The sequence below is a fragment of the Cygnus olor genome, chromosome 20 (assembly GCF_009769625.2).
Source record: "Cygnus olor isolate bCygOlo1 chromosome 20, bCygOlo1.pri.v2, whole genome shotgun sequence".
NCBI classification, from domain to species: Eukaryota; Metazoa; Chordata; class Aves; order Anseriformes; family Anatidae; genus Cygnus; species Cygnus olor.
This window is the reverse complement of record NC_049188.1, coordinates 11,304,323-11,322,249: the sequence shown is the minus strand read 5'-3', so window position 1 is coordinate 11,322,249 and position 17,927 is coordinate 11,304,323. Positions and strand designations below refer to the sequence as shown.

Here is a 17,927-nt window from a genome sequence, read left to right as displayed (position 1 = left end):
TCTGTGGAGCATCAGTGAGTACTCGCCGACTTGGAGAATTGGGCCAGCTCGCCTCTTCTCAATGGCCTTAACCCGTGATGTCCCTTGCAGAGCGTTTGGCTGGGGCATGGAAACCAGACAGATTTTAGTGGTACCCAGCCACTAGAGAGTAGCAAACAAGAAGAAAAATCTGTGTTGTTTAAAAAGGTCACTTCTGGAGAAGTGGTTGTATTATGGTTAATAGGCATCAGAGAAGATAAGAGCATTTCATTTGATTTCGGGCAGCCTGGTGTCAGTGAAGAGATGAGCTTTCATTAGTGCTAACAGAGATGGAGTGATCGCATCGCCTGTTCTTGCACTTGGGACTCGAGTCCAGTCGTGATGTCATGAACAGAGCTGTTCCTAGCCTAGCCTGCTGACACTCTGTGAATACTGATGCAAGTGCAGATCTGTCCGTGAGCAGACACTGCTCTCTGGCAGAATTTTTGCTCTGTGCTTCTGCGAGACAGCTTAAAATGCTCTTTGAGGCTGTTGGTGGGGGTGGCTGATTCTTTTTCTCCTTCCCCTCTAGATCTGTTGTGAAATACATTGACTCTGATGCTTAGATGCAACGCACTTCTGTGCTCCCTACATGCATGTGTACAAACAGCTCTGTAAATTGCTGGGAATGAAACTCCTGTCATGTTTTCTTAGGAAGCATAAACTACTTTTTGATGGTCCACTGTGTGCCCATGGATTCAGAAAAACATTTAAGTTTCTTCCACGTGGGATGCAGTTCAGTGCCACCTCTGAACTGCCGTCACCAGTATGGATCCTTTGTCTGAGTTCTGTCTCTCTGGCTTGCCACCTGCAAGTAGCAAAGGGCAATTGAGCCAGGTTTGGTTGGTCGGCTTTGGTTTTACTTCCTATGAAATCTCTGTGTTTTGGTACAGGGGCGTCTGCCCTTCCGCCCACCCCTAGAGCTTTGCACAGGTGAAGGGAGCTCCGACCCCAAGGCATTTGCCCTCGGGTGAGCGGCTGCAGGTAGGGCTCGGAGGGACGCGAAGACACAGTGACGGGGTGCTCTGAGACCTGTGCAGTGTTTTCACTTGGGGTTTGAGGGGGGCATGAAGATGCGAAAGACATGTCTGGTGACTGTTGTGGTTCACTGGTGCATAATTGCTGCTGACAGGTTAGGTTAGAAGTTAGCTGTTCTCCTGGAGAGTCAATGTACCTTCCTCATAAGCTGCTTTGAATTTCATAGCAAGAAAGGGAACGGGAAATTCTGAGCTGCCCTTCATGGGGGGCAGATGTCTACAGGTAGCGTTTGCCCGTGGCTGAGCAGGGACGCCTGGGCAGGCCGACGACAGAGCAGTGCGGTAAGGCCCCGGGCTTGGGGACTTGGCTCCAGGATCCCGAGGGGACCGGTGCCTCCCTGGCAGGCATGGCGGGCTGCTCGTCCCTGGCGGGGGCACTGCCGCCCTCGCCCAGCCCCAGTACTGGGCACTCACGCGCTGCCCGCCGAGCCGTGCTGCCCCTCGGCTGGCAGAAGGGGCCGGAGAGGCGCTGCAGGCCGCGTGGGAAGCGCGTGCCTCAGCAAAGAGCCGGCTCCGAAGCGCTGGGGCCGGAGGCCACGGGCTTGCTGCCAGCTGCCTCGCCGGGAGGCTGCGCAGACGCGCTGCAAACGAGAGTGGCCTCGGACCTGTGTCAGGGCACAGCTGCACAACTGGGTCGGGCCAGCGCAGGGCCCGCTGCTGCCGGTGGGTGGAGGCAGGAGACGGAGCCCGGCCTGCGCGGCGATGGTGATGAAGGTCGTGCTGACGCCGTCCATCCCGGCCCTCCCTCCTTCCTTCCCGGCTGGGAGCGACCTGGCCAGCATCCCGGCCGCGTGCGCAGCGTGCACATGGTGGCCCCGGGCTGCCCGCCCGCAGCGCTGCACGCCTGGCCCACCGCCCGCACCGCCCGCACCACCCGCGGGCCCTGGGCACGGCCGAGCCGCCGCCACCTGCGTGAGCTCCGTGAGCTCCGTGCCGATGGCAGCGCCTGCCCCTCGTGGGGCTGCCCCCAACACCGGGCGAGAGCGTCTCCGGGGGCTGAGTGGAGGTGCCACCCCCGGCATGTGCAGAGAGCAGCGGGCAGCACCTCGTTGTAAGGCTGGGCGAGGTGAATCCCAGCCTCCTCTTCAAACAGGAGCACGGAGCCTTCACGGAGAAGAGCACGGAGAAGAACAAACAAAAGAAACGTTCTATTCTTGGCAGCAGAAATACAGAGCTAGCACCCCCACACGTGGAACGTCTCCGTCTCCTCAGCCTCTGCAGCCTTCCAGGTTTCTGCAGACAGCCACAGGGTACCACGAGTCCTGCGCCGAGCTCGGCACGTCTCACTGACGGGCTTGGTGCTGGCCTCTCTCTTGTGAAGAGTACATGGGCATTGTACAAAAGGGATTTAAAAATCAAGACTCGACATGGCAAAGTGTTTTTTCACAAAAGAAACAAGTCTTCTGCAGGAGGAGTGCAGCATGCCAGCCCCAAGGCTCTGCCTAGCTGATGATCTGTGCCCGCAGGAGTATGGCAGTGCACTAATTGCTGCAGCCTCTCTTCCTATGAAATCCTTTTTCCCCATTCCAGCTGGAACTTCTTAGAAACAGGCTGTTTGTTTCCTTGGCTGGATTTGAATATTTGTATCTGCATCAAATCAGATAAGTCAAGAAGTTAAATTCCAAACTTCCCATGGAGCTGTCATTCTAATTTATCCTTCGAGCTGGGTCTGCGCTCAACAAGAGTAAATTAGAATCTCTGCAATTAAGCACACTGTTGCACAAAGGAAATTAGGCTGAACACAGCTGGAAGTTAATAATCCTTTTAAATGGCGATTCGGTTTTAGGCAGTGCAGGCTGTTGTGTTGCGGACCAGCTTTGTGGCTTTCGGGTGAGGGAGTTTTGTCCCCTGCAGGTGGCAGTTGCTTGGGCTCCGTGCCTGTGACAAAGTGCGTGGTTGTGCAAGCTACCTGCCCTTTGTTCCTCGCCTTCCTCCCTGCAAAGCAGGAGGGACAGTGCTGCAGGCCTCCTGAAAGTTCTCCTAGGTCCTAAAGTGCCACGGGAAAAACGCAGTGGGAGGAAAACGCTGGTGTCTGCTTGTGGGGAGCAGTGCCCGGGTGCCCGTGGCTGGGTCAGGACCTGGTCAGAGAGCAGCTGGCCGAGGCCGTCCCCTCCCTGAGCAGCAAGCGGGAGCCGCAGCGTGCTCTGCGTGCCTGGGGAAGGTGCTGCTGGGGTGGCTGGGGAGCGAAACTCGGAGCAGAAGGCTGCAGACGCGGTTCATAGCCAGGACTTCGGTGCAGCTGGGTGTTTTGATTTAATTCTCTTTGAAGGATTCCTTGCCCCCTAGGAAATGTTGTAATCATCATAGTTGGAAGCTAATTGAAGCCCTTAAGCAAGGCTGTTTTCTCCACTGTGTTCTCAAACTGTGGCTGTCGCTATGGTACCTGAACACCTTCCAGTTTCAGGGGTTATTTCCTATTGCATATTTAGTGTGAAACAACATCCAGGCGATGAGCTCACCGGGTTACACCAGGACAGCCAAAACCAGGCAGCCTGCGAACAGCACCGAGCCGCAGCCTGATGGCCCTCCGCTCACACTGCAAGTCCCGTTTGTCTGCCAGAGCTTCCCCCTACAACCAGAGTCAAATGCTGATCAAACAATAGCGTGCTTACAAAATATTAGGCAAAGCTGAGCTTCCCGAAGCTTGCAAGGGGCAAAGAGGAGAATCCTTGGAAGCCCTTTGTGGAGCAGGACACGCTTGATCCACAGGACTGCACGTGCTGCTTAGCGCAAGGCTTGGAAGAGTACTGAGCGGGGAGAAAAAAAGGTGCTGTGATAACAAACATCGGCTCCAGTTGTGCCAGAGGAATGTTTGCTCTGTATAAGCAATGGACTTCCCTTACAGATTCACAGAGCTCATCTTCCAGTCCTACTCGCTGCTTTTGTAGTATTGGAGATAGGAAATAACTATGAAATGGACTTGGGGTTTATAGCATGGCCCATATGTCATGTGTTGCCAAGGAAAGGAGCAGGAAGGGTACAGTTTCTCCCTACCTCAGGAGCCAGGGTTTAAATTATGCCCAGCATCCTGCTGACGGAATGATACTGGAGCAAAGCCACGGACACCAGCCCAAGCCTTGCCTCCTGGTCTTTCTGCAGCCTTCCAAGTAGTCACAGAGAAATTCTTGTTGCTGAACAGTCTTCTGATTTTTCTGGGTATAGATGCAGTATAGAACAGTCTTCTGATTTTTCTGCGTGTAGAGGCACTTAAATAAATCTATAAATGAGTGACAAAGCCTTTAGAAGTTACACAGCTGCTGGTGTGAGCCGGCTGCAGCCTCTTGTTCTCACTCAGACTGTCCACCAGCTAGCCCAACAAGTGTGTTAGCGCAGCAAAACCTTCGCAACCGACATCTTCCCGTGGTCCGGGTTCTGGGAACGGGGTGCTGCATCAGAGCAGATGAGGTGCTGCATCAAAGCGGCTCTTGGGAGCAGCCAGCTCCTGGGGATGCCAGCACTGAAGCAGCCCGGAGCCCCGTCCCGCGGCACGGGGACAGCTCCTGTGCGCCTCTCGCCGCCTCCCCTGCAGGAGGGCAAAAGCAGCGCCTGTCAGTTTGCGTGGCCCTTGGTCAGGTGCCCCCTCAGGGGCTGAGTTTATGCTAAAAACACAAAGTAGTGTTGTATTGGACTCGAGGTAATCGACATCTCTTTAGATTCGCAAATAAACGACCACATGGTTCATTTTGAAGGAAATGTGCCCAATTTCCTCGTCTGATTGAAAATGCAGGCTTCCTCTGCTGACCTCCCTTTGCATCGCTGCTGTGTCCTCAGCTGACCTGCTGACAAGGCCACCACTGCCCGGATCAATGTCGTTGCCCTGTGTCAGATGTGACTGCTTTAGACTGAAGCTAAAGCAAGGACAGTGTCCGTCAGTCCCAGATCACTGCCAGATGGAAAGAAAAATAGTTTGGCAAACTCAAACCAGTGGACAGGGATGTGAAATAGGAATAAAGTGGGGAGTGATTATCCTAGGAAGTAAAAGGGACTCCATCCTTTCCTAAACAAAAAACCAGCAACATAATCCTGCAGTAGAGAGTGTGTCAACATCAACATCAGTCACTGGATTTTGATGCAGGAGACCTTGTCTCATTTTATTATCATTACCATGCTGGTTCCTTCCATTTTCCTTATGTCTGCTTCCTTCTTTGTCACCTCTGTTTGCAGTGTGAGCTCTTCTGCCACCTCTCTTCTCTCAAGTCACCATCTAAGCTGAGAGCACCGAATGCTCTTGTGAGGTGAACAATAAATTACAGAGCTGATTTCTGACCTCCTGCCGGGAGTAGAAACCCATCACAAACTGATTTATCTGTGCTAATCAGTAATGCTAATTGTTTGCGTGAAACATTTAAAATATCCTCGCCTGGTCTCTTTGGCTCAAACTGCATGAAGTGACACATCGTGCACCTAAAAACGGTGCAGTTTCCCATCTATGCTAACAATAAACAGAACGAGTGGATTTTTAAAGTCCTTTGGTAATGCTTAAGTTAGGGTTTACACGTTTCATAGATGAAAGAGGACACTGCCAACGGAGCGATTTGTGATGCAGAGAGGTGCCACACCGCAGACAAAGCCCACGTATCTGAAGTTAGAATTTGGTCTGCCTGTACTCTTGAATAAACAAATAGAGCTCCTTTACATTCCAGCCCTGTAGTGGCCGGATTATTGATCAGAATGCATAAAACCAAGCTGTGATGCTGAATCTGATCAAGTCCCTCACCTTGAAAAGTGTGCCTGTAACTTGTTTTGTTGTTGGGTTGTTTTAATTCAATGCCAGCTACCTTCTGTAAAACTTGCCCGGTAAGAACCTGAGTCCATTACTAGTCTCACTGTCTCCTTCATGTGAGCAGCACTCACATGCAAAGCAGAGCTGCTTCGCATTGTTTACCTGACCCGATCAATTGATTCTATCTTGTCTAATTAGCCTGAATTTCATTGCAAGTAATAAAGGCTCCCAGCAACAATAGGCTGTGGTCATGGAACAAGGGTATGGTATCATCTGTGGGTGTCAGAAAGAGGTGAGAAATCGGACTTAAAAAAAAAAAAAAAAAAGTGTTCAGTAAATAAAGCAAATTGGAACCTGCTTAAAAGTGTGAAACGTTAAATTGGAGCACAGGGCTGGTCTCCACTGCAGTCAGTGGGAGCCGCACATGCAGAGCAAGTGCAGTTCCTGCTCCTCATGGAGCCACTGAAGGATTGATTTTAGCTTCAGGGCCGTGACGTCAGGCTGCATCCGTACAGGAGGAGGGGTTCTGAGCCTGAGAAGCTGGGGGAGGCTCCGAGCTCCCTGTCCCTCGGCATGCTGCCTGAGGCATGAACACTCGAGTTCCTGCTGCTGGGCATCTTTCAGTAGCTTCCAGCACGTAGCACAGGGCTGTGCCTCGCGTGCACTAGCACTGACGGATTGTTTTCCCTTTGGATAGCTTGCACAGTCATCGAGGACAAGGAACTTGGGATTCTCTTCTTGAATCAGAGAGTGTAGTGCTCCGGCTGGCACATCTGCTGAGAGTGATGTGGGCCCTGGGTGGCTACAGACATCGGAAATCAGATCCCTTACCATCCCTCACCACCTGGGGTGAGACGTACCCAAAGGGAGGCTCTATCTAGAGAGCAGTCGGTGGATTAGCTTCATTTGCAGCAGTAGCCACAAAACATGTCGTGCAATAGAAATAAAAAAAGCCAGTGTTTGAACCTTGTTGAGTGACTGGAAGCCGTCCCCTTGCCGGAAGGGACGGTGATTTTCTTGAACACTGTGTTGCTTGTGACTCGCGCACAGGAGTTTGGAAAGGGTAAACAAAATTATAAATCTTTTACATATTTTTTAGTTGCTAGAAAACCCACAGCTGTCACCCTGCTATCATTTCAGTAATAGCTTTAGGAAGCACTTAAGGTTCTAAAACACAAACCAAACCTGGTGGAGTGTTAGCACAGGGTTTTGAAATGGCAGTTGTGTTGTAGTCTGTTTCGAGTACCATTGCTCGTACTCTGGGTGTGCTGTCAGAGAGCAGGCACGGGAGAGGAGTACACGGGATGTGACAAAAGCAGTGATGTGTACAACCTGATTGCATGGGCTTTATTTCATAACCATTTTGTTTTGTGATTTTGCTTTTCTCTGAGAGCCTGATAGGAAGAGGTTAGGAGCCCAATGGCCCGTGTTACCTGGGGAGCTTGGGTTCCTGTTCTTGTTAGCAGATAGCAAAGGTGTGTGCTGATACTCTTTACAATTATAGGGAAGTAGGTACTGACCTCATAGCACTACAGACAAATAGTTACAAGAAAACAAAATTGCTGTGTGCGCCTCAGCGCAGCAGAGTTCAGCCCATGTTACACAATGCTTTGCAGCCATAGGTGTCAGGGGCAGTCCTGCTAGACGTTCAGTCAACTACAAAATAATAAACGAGGGGGATTTTGAAATTATAATACAGCAGCAGGAAGTTGGTATCAGCTTCATCTCCTGTTGTCATGTTAGTGTCACTATGATGTGATAGAAATACTGATAAAGTGTACTTTGGAGATTGTGGAAATACAAGTAAAATTGTACAAGGCTCCCTGTCTCAGCTGTTATTTATATAAACTGAGTAGTGATGCTGATCCTGCTTGTGCCTTGGTCTTCCCTTCCAATTCTTACCGTTCTACCCGAACACTTTTCTGTGGGCACCTGTGACTTCTTTTCTGTCTCTCTCTCTTTGCTGTTCCTGCCAGGAAAGGCACAGTCAGGCCATGGGAAACCGGGTGACTGTAAGAGGTGGGTGCCATCTGTTGGGCATGATTGTTCCCTGTGTCTGTACTTTCAGAAAATGGGAACTGGCCCCTGAGGGTGGTCAGGCATTTTTCTGCAGCACTAGTAAGACCAGCTTGTATTTTGGTCCACATCCCAAAAGGTCTGAGATACTCCTAGTGGCACTTTCCACTCAAGTGTTGGTTCATTCTGCAAACAGACTTACGCAGGCAAAATGCTTCGTCAGGTTTTGACCACGTCGGGTGTTCCCAGGTAGCTCACAGCCTTGTGTTAATCCCGGGGCATTGTCTTTAACTAGGTGACCTGGCACCGTCAGGGCCTGGCTGTCAGCTGCTGTTACGAGATTAGGCTCCAGGATGTGTTGGAATTGGTTGCTGAGATACTGCATTTTTCTCTGCAAATTGCTATGCCAGGGAGAAAAGGAATCTGCTAGATACTAATTTGTGTGGTCCTATAGGAATGCTCTGTGAACCTTGCAGCTTATAATGTGTCTTAGCCAGTCAGCATCTCAGTCACATTCAATTTTGATAGATTTCAATAATAGCTAATGTACTTAGTAACACAAAAGCTGTTGAGTGTCAATAGGCTAGTCTAAAAAGGGGATAGTTTTAAGACCAGTTTGGAAATATTACCCTTTGTTCCCCTCCCCACTCCCCCATCATCTTGGGGGCAAAGCATGGCTTCCATGTTGGGGGGCCAGAAACACGTTGTGGCTGCTCGGGGCCTATGTAAGATTTAGCAAAAGCGGAACCCACTTCTCGTAACACCTTCTTCTGTGTTGCTCAGTTTCTGCACAAGCCGGTGGTACTGAATTTGTACAGGTTGGGTGGGTTGGCAGCATACCGATCAGCTGAGAATTACGAAAACTTTCAGAAAGGATTGAACCGTACATAAAACTTTTAATTTAGAATTCTTGCTATGCTCCACTCTTCTGGTTTAGTATTCGTTGTGATTCACAACTCATCGTCCCCAGTAGCTGGCACCATCCTGTCGCTTTATGGTAAAGGTTTCAGGGGGCTCTGGGGCTGCCTCAGCCCAGCGGGGTGTGCTGGGGCCTGCAGGGGTGCCCCCGCGTCAGGGCCGCCTCGGAGACAGCGGGGGGATTCCGAGCACCGGCTGTGCGGGGACGGCGGGCATGGGTCAGCCGCAGAGCTGCTGGCGCTGGCAGTCGTAAACCCTCTCCCATGCACATTTGTGGCATTGATTTGTGGCCTCGCGCAGGTGCAGGCGGTGGTTTGTGTTTAACCATGGGCTTTTTCATGCTGCCCTGAGATCTGTTCTGTTTCCTCCGTGGCCGAAGCAGTGAGGGAGGTACATCGACAGAAATCCTCTGGTGACCCAGATCTGATCTGTGGGCCGTAGGTGGAGCTACCGCAATGTGAGTAACTAGCGCTGACCTCCTTACCGCGGCGGAGAAACAGAGGAAAGAGGCGGTGCAGGAGGATCGGCGCCTTCCCGAGTCACCAGGAGCTCAGTCTCCTGAGACCCGAGGCCGAGGTTTGCGGTGGGTGGGAAGGCGCCGCCCGGCTCTGCTCAGGCAGGGCCCCCGGCCCCGGGGAGGTCAGGCAGTCAGCGGGGCTCCCTTCGCCTCGCTGCTGCCTCCGAGACGTGTGGGAGGGCGGCTGGGGTGGCTGGGGTGGCATGCCTCTCCTGCCGGGCAGCGGGCCTCTGTCAGAGCTCCCCCACGGGCACGTGGCTGTCAGGGCTGCCAGCATCGGCCAAAACGCGCTGTTAGGAAGCGCGCTCCCGTCACAGGGAAGCCCTCGCCTGCGTGCTCCCCGGTGGCAGCCGCTCGGAGCCCCGGGAAGCCACGGGGAGCTCGTGAGCGCGTCCTGCCTGGGGGCTGAGCCAAACTTGCAGAAATAGTCACAGAGGGAGGGCCGTAGCCAGGGCCCATCCAAAACCGTGCTTTGTCTCACACAGCAGCCGCAGTGAGATGCCTCCAAGAAAGATACAAGAATACTGCAGCACGTAGATGCAGCGATAATGTCTCCACATTTATCTCCTCCTCGTCTCTAACAGTGAGAGATTCGGCTGTAACTCCAGCGTGTAACTGCGGGTTGCCTCCCAGGGCTGCTGTCTGTATGTCCTCACATAGACTCAGGAAAGGCTTAGGAGTCTCAAATCCAGTGATCTTGACACTAATAATAATCGCACCTTGAAATGCAGTGTGATTGATTTTAGCTTGCAGAAAATTATTAGTTCTACCACAGACATATTTGCTGTGTGAAGCAAATTAAAACTACTTGGTTAGTATAATTTTCCAAATAACAGACACCACATTTCGGGGTATAGTATTTACTAGCATCATTGAAAATGTCTCACATTTCCTGAATGACAGAGATTATTTAAAAAAAAAAAGCAAATAACAAAACCACACAACCACTCTTAACACATTGTCATTGCAGACAATACTTCAGTATTTTTTTAATGTTGGATTTTTCTTAACCTTGAAAGTCATGTCAAAGAATAGAGCAGATCTGCTGAACTGGTGAAAGCCAGCATGGTTTTGGTGATCGCCACTGGGAGCTGCTGTGCCTTGCCTTGGTTTGTGTTTGCACTGTGTGTTCCAGTCATTTGCTGCTTCTCTCTTTTTTTTTTTAAAGTCCTTTATTCTTTGTCTTCCTGATTTGGATTCTTGCTACCCTCTATCCTAGTAACTATTTATACTTCGTTCAGAGAGCTGCGCTCGCAGGAGGCTCGATCCTCTCGGAGTTGCAAGGCCAGTGCAAATAGCCGTTTTTCAAGTATATTTTTGTTCCAGAGATTGTGGCCCACTGTGTTTTTTTATCAGGAGTCTTATGTGCTAACAGTGTGCAAATAATAAATAGTAATAATAATACATGTTCTCATTCTCTCATGATTCTGTTCTCCAGACAGATTCGCTATTCTGTGAAGTATTTCTATCTAGATATTTCTCTCTTCCTCTGCAAACCAGAGAGAGCAGTGCTGGGTGCTCAGAAATGTGATGGTCACAAGCCCCTCACCAGCACAGCTCTTGTCACTTGCAGGAAAGCCGGGACAGCAAGCAACTCGCTCGTTTCCTGAAAGCACAGTGCTTGTTGCGTGCATGTGAGGGTGAAGTCACATCCTAGAATATAACAGCTCTCTGTGGCTGTCGTCCTTGTCTGGGGGTTAAACAAACGGAAATGCCAGGTCACGAGGCCGCTAGCAAACAGCCCGGCAGGTCTGTGAGCCTGCAGAGGCCGTTGGCACCGCACTGCACTTTGCGTCTCCTCCTCTGAGGTGTCTGCGAGGCAGCAGCCGTGTGTGTGAGGGGCTGGCTGCCGCAGGGTGCTGGTGGTCAGGCCTCGGAGCGGAGCAGAGCAGGGTGGTCCCCGCTTCGTACTGCGAGTTGTGTCTTGGTTTCGGTGTTTGTATGAAGTGTTAGTTTTGAGAGCTTAGGAGACTGAAAATAATGCAAAGCCAGCGGTAAACAGTCTGAAATCCTTGCTCTGCACCTCCTCCTTCCTCTCCTCCGTCCGCAGACAAGCTCTCACCTTCCCAAAGTCAGCTGGGAAGGGAGCACCTGCAAGACCCCCACGGTGGGAGCGCAGCCCTGCGGGGAAGTGAGGCGTGAGGTGTGAGACGTGCCCTCGGGGAAGCAAGGCGTGAGACGTGAGACGTGAGACGTGCCGTGGGCCGCAGCCTCCCCTTGGGGTGTTTGGGCTGGCCTGGCGGGGCTGCGTTGGACGTGCCCCATGGGCTGGTGCTGCCCAGGGCCTTCAGGGACGTGGCTGCTCGGCATGTGGGCACCAGCAAACAGCGGCTCTCGTTGGATAGCCACAGACAGATGTCATTGTGTGTGTGAGACCAAGTGGTTGTCAGATAAAAGGTGCTGAGTCCGTCGGTGCTTACAGTGAAATGCAGTGTCTGCTGCCGCCGCAGGCTGTGCCTCCCTTGGCAGCGACGTGCTGCAGCCTGAGCCAGGGCAGGTGAGCCTTTGCCTTAGGGCCCCAGAGCTCTGCACATCCTCCCGAGGTTCCCTTGCCTATGGGTAAGCAAGACCGGAGCCCTCTGCTGAGCAAAGGCTCCCAGGAAAACGCGTGAGGGATGGTGGCGGTTCGGTGCCCGGCCGTACCTGCTCCCGGCTGTGCAGCCGTGGGCAGCGATGGGGCAGCGACGGGGCAGGAGCTGCTTTGGCTGCGCCTGTGTTCTGCGGTCCGTGGCACAAGAGCATGTGGGAGCCTGCGTGGCCCCCGCTGCGAGATGGCATCTGTAAGAGCCAGCCGAGATGCAGTTGCCATGGAAACGAGGGATTTTGTTCCCGTGGCAACCAGCCGGGGCTTTCCCACCAGCCAAGCGAGCTCCCGGAGAACAAGCGCCACCCTCACCTCCGCTGCGGGGCCTCATCCTGCCCGACGCTGCTCTCTGCACCTCCCGCAGGCTCGGGCCGTGCTGCCGGGGGCAGCCGAGGCCGACGTGTATGGAGGCCGCGGGCACGGCCTGACACCACGCGGGACAGCCGTGCAGGAGGCAGGCACTTGGATTTCAGGCTTGCTCTGGTTCTCCTCCATCACTGTGGGCTCGGTCCAGTTGGGCACGCGGTTGCTTCAGATGCTGAGTTTTAGAGAAACTGTTCCTTGCACCTGAAGAACTTCATAGAAGATATAGCAAGATACGAAGCAGTAATGTCCAAAATTGATATAACTCATTAACATCCCAAAAGTACCGCAGGTGGGTGTAACAGCTCTGCCAACAGCCTTGGGGACTTAGGCTGTTTGGGGACTGCACTTTCCACAGCGTGCCACCTTCCTTGAGACGTTTCAAGAGGCAGGCTGGTGTCATCCCGCAGCTCTGCTGCGGCGTGGCAGTCCCTGCAAGGGTAAGAGCCTTTTCTTAGGATTTATCTGTTTTCGTTATACACAGGAGTCAGAATGGGGTATGGCACTGCACAGCCCGCACTGACCGGTCATCTTCTGCTGGAGTCTGCGGGGGTGCCACACATGGGATGGCGGCACGGGGGGCTCCTGGGGCCCGAGAGCTCCTCAGGGTCTGCTCTGGCACGTGCAGTCACAGTAGCCAAGAGTTAAGGAATCTGGTTCAAAATTACAAATCACTTTCATGATTGCTCATTGATGGGGAATTTTAATCAGTGAATGCTGTGTAATAGAGCACAGCGACTGAAACATACTTCTGGAAAAGCTTATAATTGAAAGTGAGTTTTAAAATTGCTAATATAATGCCTATAAGGGGAGCTTTTTAATAAGGCCTTTTAAGCCTCACTGATGCCAACTACAGGGTTAGCATTATTCTTGAGGCAAGCGCAGAGAGCATTGGGAGCATTATTTTCCATCTTGACATAAGAATAAGCAATTTAATTACAGCCAGCTATAAAATGGAAAATTCTTTACAGTGACAAATGAGTGTTGCAGTGTAGTGACAACAGTAGTTTGTTTCTGGTTTGTTTACTAAATAATGGCAAGTGGGATGCACACAAGGACCAAATAATGGCTCTGCAGTGAGAAGAATGGGCACAAAGGCACGAAATGTTACAGCTCGTATTGCGTCGTGTGCTTGCTGTCACTGCAGTTGTGCTGGTTTGCTTTAATAATCCGTGTGGGAAAAGGCTGCTTTGAAGCTGACAGCTGCATGTATAGGAGGAAAAGCCGATCGCATGGGTAGCAAAAGCAAACCCCCGTATGGATTTCGATTTGGTCACTGCTGTTGCAATAAAAGATGAGATACCTCACCGTGCCCTCCCTTCCTCGTCACCATCTCCACGTGTGCGGGGCGGGTTTGAGGTCAGGCAGCGCCGCAGCAGATACGTGCAGCTCCCCAGCATTGCCTGGCGTGCTCCCAGCCTCAGAACAGGCGTATTTTCCCTGGGACTGCTCTCGTACTTTGCATCAAGGCATGCTGACGTGCGTGGCTGAATGACCTTGTAAATACAGCCTTCACTTTCAGAATTGTTCCGCCCTTCTGGGAAATGGAAGAAACCGCCAAACAAGAGGGATACTCGTCCCTGCAGCAGACTGTTCCTGGGCGCTTTATGTGGCCTCTGCTCCCGGTTTCACGTGTGGTTAGGAGTTAAACTGCAAGAACTCTAAATGCTCTGAGTGGAATCACCGACTCCTTTTCGCTAGAGCTGGCAGCTGGTGTGCACAACTTCTCAACTGCCAAAAGCCATGGACGCATCCGCATGAAAAGCAGGAAATCCTTGATTTCTTCCTGGGGTAGAGAGATTGGCTTCTGCCACAGCACTGTCAGGGTTCATGATGTGTTTGTAGATTTTTTTCAAGTGCCTACGAAGTAAAACAAAAGCCAAGTTTGACGTTGTGATTGTCACAGTACCTTCTTTATGCTGCAGAGTAAGAGTTTCCAGAGCAACCAAGGCTTCCGATTTCTTAACGTCGAAAGAAGCAGTCCTGCAGTGGTACTGGCACAGGTGTAAGGAGGAGGGTCTGGGCCAAACTTTGGTGCTTGGGAGGAGCTGTGCCGGCGGAGCCGCACGGCGTTGCCTCATGCCAGGCTTGTGCCCTCGGCCCAGCTCCGCAGCACGGCTGGAGGCCTCGCTGCGGGTCAGCGCCGTGGCAGGGACGGGGCCTGCAGGCGTTGCGGTGACACGGGGGTTGCCGGCCGTGGCTCCTGCTCCGCCAGCCCTCCTCCAGCACGGGATGTCCCTGTGAGCGCTCCTCCTGCCACCCGGTGCTGGCTGAGCTGCCTGGTACACGGCAGGGATTTCTGGCTTGCTGAATGCAGCGGCAGGGCTGGGCGGCCTCGTAGTTCAGTGTTTGGGGTTCGCCTAATTTGGGTGCAGTCGTCCTTAAAGCAGTGATTTCCAGGAGTCGCTGGGGGACTCCAGACTGGTCCTCGGCTGCGGGCAGGGAGCTCCTGCTGTGGGACCACGGCCCAGAAGAAACTGCAAGGCAGTGCAGAGGAAAGCAGCATCTTCTGGGCAGTAACGGTCTGAGTCTTCAGGCCTGGATCAAACCCGGGGTGTGCATCCTTCCGCATCTTGGCTGGCAACTCAATCTTTGTCCCAGTTATAAGCACTTTATCAAAGCCTTCGCTGTTGCCTTCCCGGCAGTTCCCAGTGGGAGCGGTGCTGGAGAAGTGGGTCAGATAGCAGCTACAGACCTGCAGCTGTCCCGGATACATGCCTCAGCTGAATGAAATTTCAGACCTGGAAAGACAGGTGGTTGGCCATTTGTATGAATTCCTTTTGTTGATGTTTCATTCTTAATTACTTATTTTATGGAGTTTCAGGGTCTCCTCTGCCCGTTTCAGTTCTAGCTTTACGTGCTAATTCTGTTGGAAGATCGCAAGGGTTTGGATTTGGTGAAAGGAGTGTCAGTGTGGTTGCTGCTTATTTTAAAAATAAATGTAACTGCCATGACTTACTTTTTCTTTTTTTGTATAGAGTAGGATCTGTTGTGATAATACTGCTGCAGCAAGAAATTCCTGTTTCAGAAAAAAGGTACAGGAGACCAGTGCATGTCTCTGAAGGTGTTTGCTGTTTGAGAACATACAGGCAAGCGCAGTCAGAACAACTAAGGTTTGGCTGACCCTGTGGAGTTTCTGATGTGTGACTGGAAAACCTGGCACCTGAGGTGGGCAGGATGATTTGCAAAAATTAACCCATCGGGAGGCAGGTGCCAGGTGGCAGTCTGTCCAGGGGGGCCGCCGATGATGCCGCTCAGGAAGGAGCACAGGCAGATGATCACCCCCCCATCAGTACCAGGCCCCCAGTGGCACCGATGGGAAGAAACACAGAGGCAGGAGGGGGTCTGCTCCCTGTCCTGCCATCCCTTCTGGGCTGCATCAGCCCCTTTTACCCAGCGCAGCTTGCAGGGCGTCCTCTAGCCCTGGTACAGGAGATCCAGGCGTGGGAGATGGCAGAAATGCCAAGCTCTTACTGGAGACACGAGCTTTGTGCTGCAGGGGCTGGGGGGCTGGGGACAGCTCTGTTGGAGCCTCCCGGGCTCCCCTTGGAGGGTAGCACACACGGGCAGCTCCTGCAGAGCCCTTGGGACTGTGCCTGCGGTGGGGTGCTGCTGGCACAGAGCAAGGGGAGGTACTGGAGAGGGAGGCAGGCTCTTGGTAATTACACCAGGTTCGTTACTAAGCCGAGTAGCGGCTCAGCCGGGAAATCCGTCTTTACACAGCAAGCTACAACAAAACGCGTCCCAGAATAGTTCCTGAAAGATGACTGGGGCCAGCAGACTCCAGCCATCTGCTCTGCCGCCTCCCCGGCACCTTCCCCTGGAGCGCGCCCGGCCCGACAGGAGGGCTGCTGCCACGGCCCGGGAGCAAGGTCAGAAGTGGAGAGAGAAAGAACTGTGGAGGTCAAGAGGGAGAAAGAATGCAGGAAGAAGGTTTAATCTTCTGTCAGCAGAGTGGCAGAAGTACTTTTTTTTCAGAGAAAAAGCCTTACAGCTTTTCCTAAGGAGCTTTAGGCTGTTACCCCTGGAGCTGAAGTGCCTCAACACCTGGCTCAGTTAACCATTTCAGTTTTGGAGGCTCATCAGTTTTCCTTCAGAGAACAGAAAGTGGTTGGCCAAAGTAACCCTTCAGGTTTTCATGGCCAGGTCTTGTCCTTTCCCCTTCTGCATGAATTTGAAAGGCATAACTACATCTGAACAAGTCTACACCAGTATAGCTGGTAATAGAAGAAAACCAGCAATGGATGTGGGAATGACTAGGTTGGCATAGATTACATTTGTCTTTTTTCTCCTTAGATTTTTGTTTTATTTCTTCCTGTCTTTAGACTTTAAAGAGAAAGGAAAAAGAATATGAACACGAGATGGAGCGGCTGGCAAGAGAGAAGATTGCTACCCAGCAGCGACTGGCAGAAGTAAAGAACGAGTTGAGCCAGTGGATGGACATCATGGAGATTGACAGAATTATTCGACAGACAGTTCAGCCAGAGGATGACCAGGCATCTACCTCGACAGCATCAGGTATCTGCAATTTCTCTCTTCTTTTATCATCACTGTACATCACTGATACAGCTATGTAGTGGTGGTGGTGTTGGGAGTCTTCATTTAGCACTATCGCAGTTTCTTTGCATTCAGAATTAAGTAAAAGGTTTTCAAGTGTTTTGTAATCATTGATGCTGGTCTAATAAAATACTTCTACTTGTGTAAAGTATACTGAAAATCATGCATCAACAGTGTTAGGTAAACACTAAGTGCAGGTTTGCACAGTCAGTCTGCTAGTATCTCACATGAAGCTCCCTGCTCTCAAAATGTAGTTTCCCTCTTGCACAGCTGTGCACCGCTGCTCAGTAGAACTGATTGGTGTATAAGCATCTTGATGTATTTGTGCATGGAGGTGGGAAGGTGTTCAGCCATGCAGAGAAGAAGGAGTTGGTACAGGAGAGATCACCAGAGCATTTGACCAACTAAATGAGCCTTCATGTTGCACGAGAAGGATTCACTATGAAGATAAAATGATACTAATGAAAATCGAGTGTGCTGTTCCCAGTAAGAAGTTCCTGTGAGGTAGGAGAGTGCATGCTTTTCTCCGTACCAGTGATCTGCAGCAGGAAGAATAGGCAGTCGTGGATGGACAGTGCTTTGCTTTCCAGGGATCGGGAGGGGGTAGCAGTTCATAACTATTTGCAGCAACTCCTTCAAATCATAACAGCATTTGCTCTTGGTGCTCCAGGCAGACGATACAGCAGGTTCCAGAAAGGGAAAACATGAACTTTCTGGTTCATTCAGAGTCCTCTATTGGGTTCATCACCTTTGAACATGCTCTCAACCATCTCCAGGTGGAAGCTGAGAGTAGGGGTGCTTTGTAAATAGGGGCATCAGCCGGCCTCAGCTGAAAATGATGTCTTCAAGCTACTACTAACCACAGCGCTTGCAAAAGGGAAGTACGTTCCCTGGTTTTCCTGCTGCTTCCATATCTTCTGAGATTTTTAGTCTACTGCATGGCTGTCTTCAGAGCATGCAGTGCAAGATGCCCTGCTCACAATCCTCATCTCCTTAGGGTCAGTATTGCCTCATTAATTTGTGGGCTGAATGGAGACTCCTTTTTCCAGAACCAGGCTGAGGAACTTGCTGCCATGTTTCTTCATCGGTGTTTCCTTCCTGCTCTGGGAGCAGACGGGGTAGTTCCAAGTGGTAGAACAACTTGCCAGGATAAGAAATCCTGTTCTCTTTGCACACAGAGCACTCCTAATCCCA

The 17,927-nt window shown here is 51.7% G+C and overlaps 1 protein-coding gene across 4 annotated transcripts in view; it reads left to right on the top strand.

The window, feature by feature from the left end:
- The window catches only part of MNT (MAX network transcriptional repressor), an 84,915-nt gene that overhangs the window by 60,653 nt on the left and 6,335 nt on the right, over positions 1 to 17,927 (top strand). For all 4 annotated transcript variants that reach the window (XM_040532113.1, XM_040532112.1, XM_040532115.1 and 1 more), the window contains one exon: positions 16,502 to 16,694. In XM_040532113.1, coding sequence (XP_040388047.1) covers positions 16,502 to 16,694 — 193 coding nt within the window. The remainder of the gene's footprint in view (positions 1 to 16,501; positions 16,695 to 17,927) is intronic.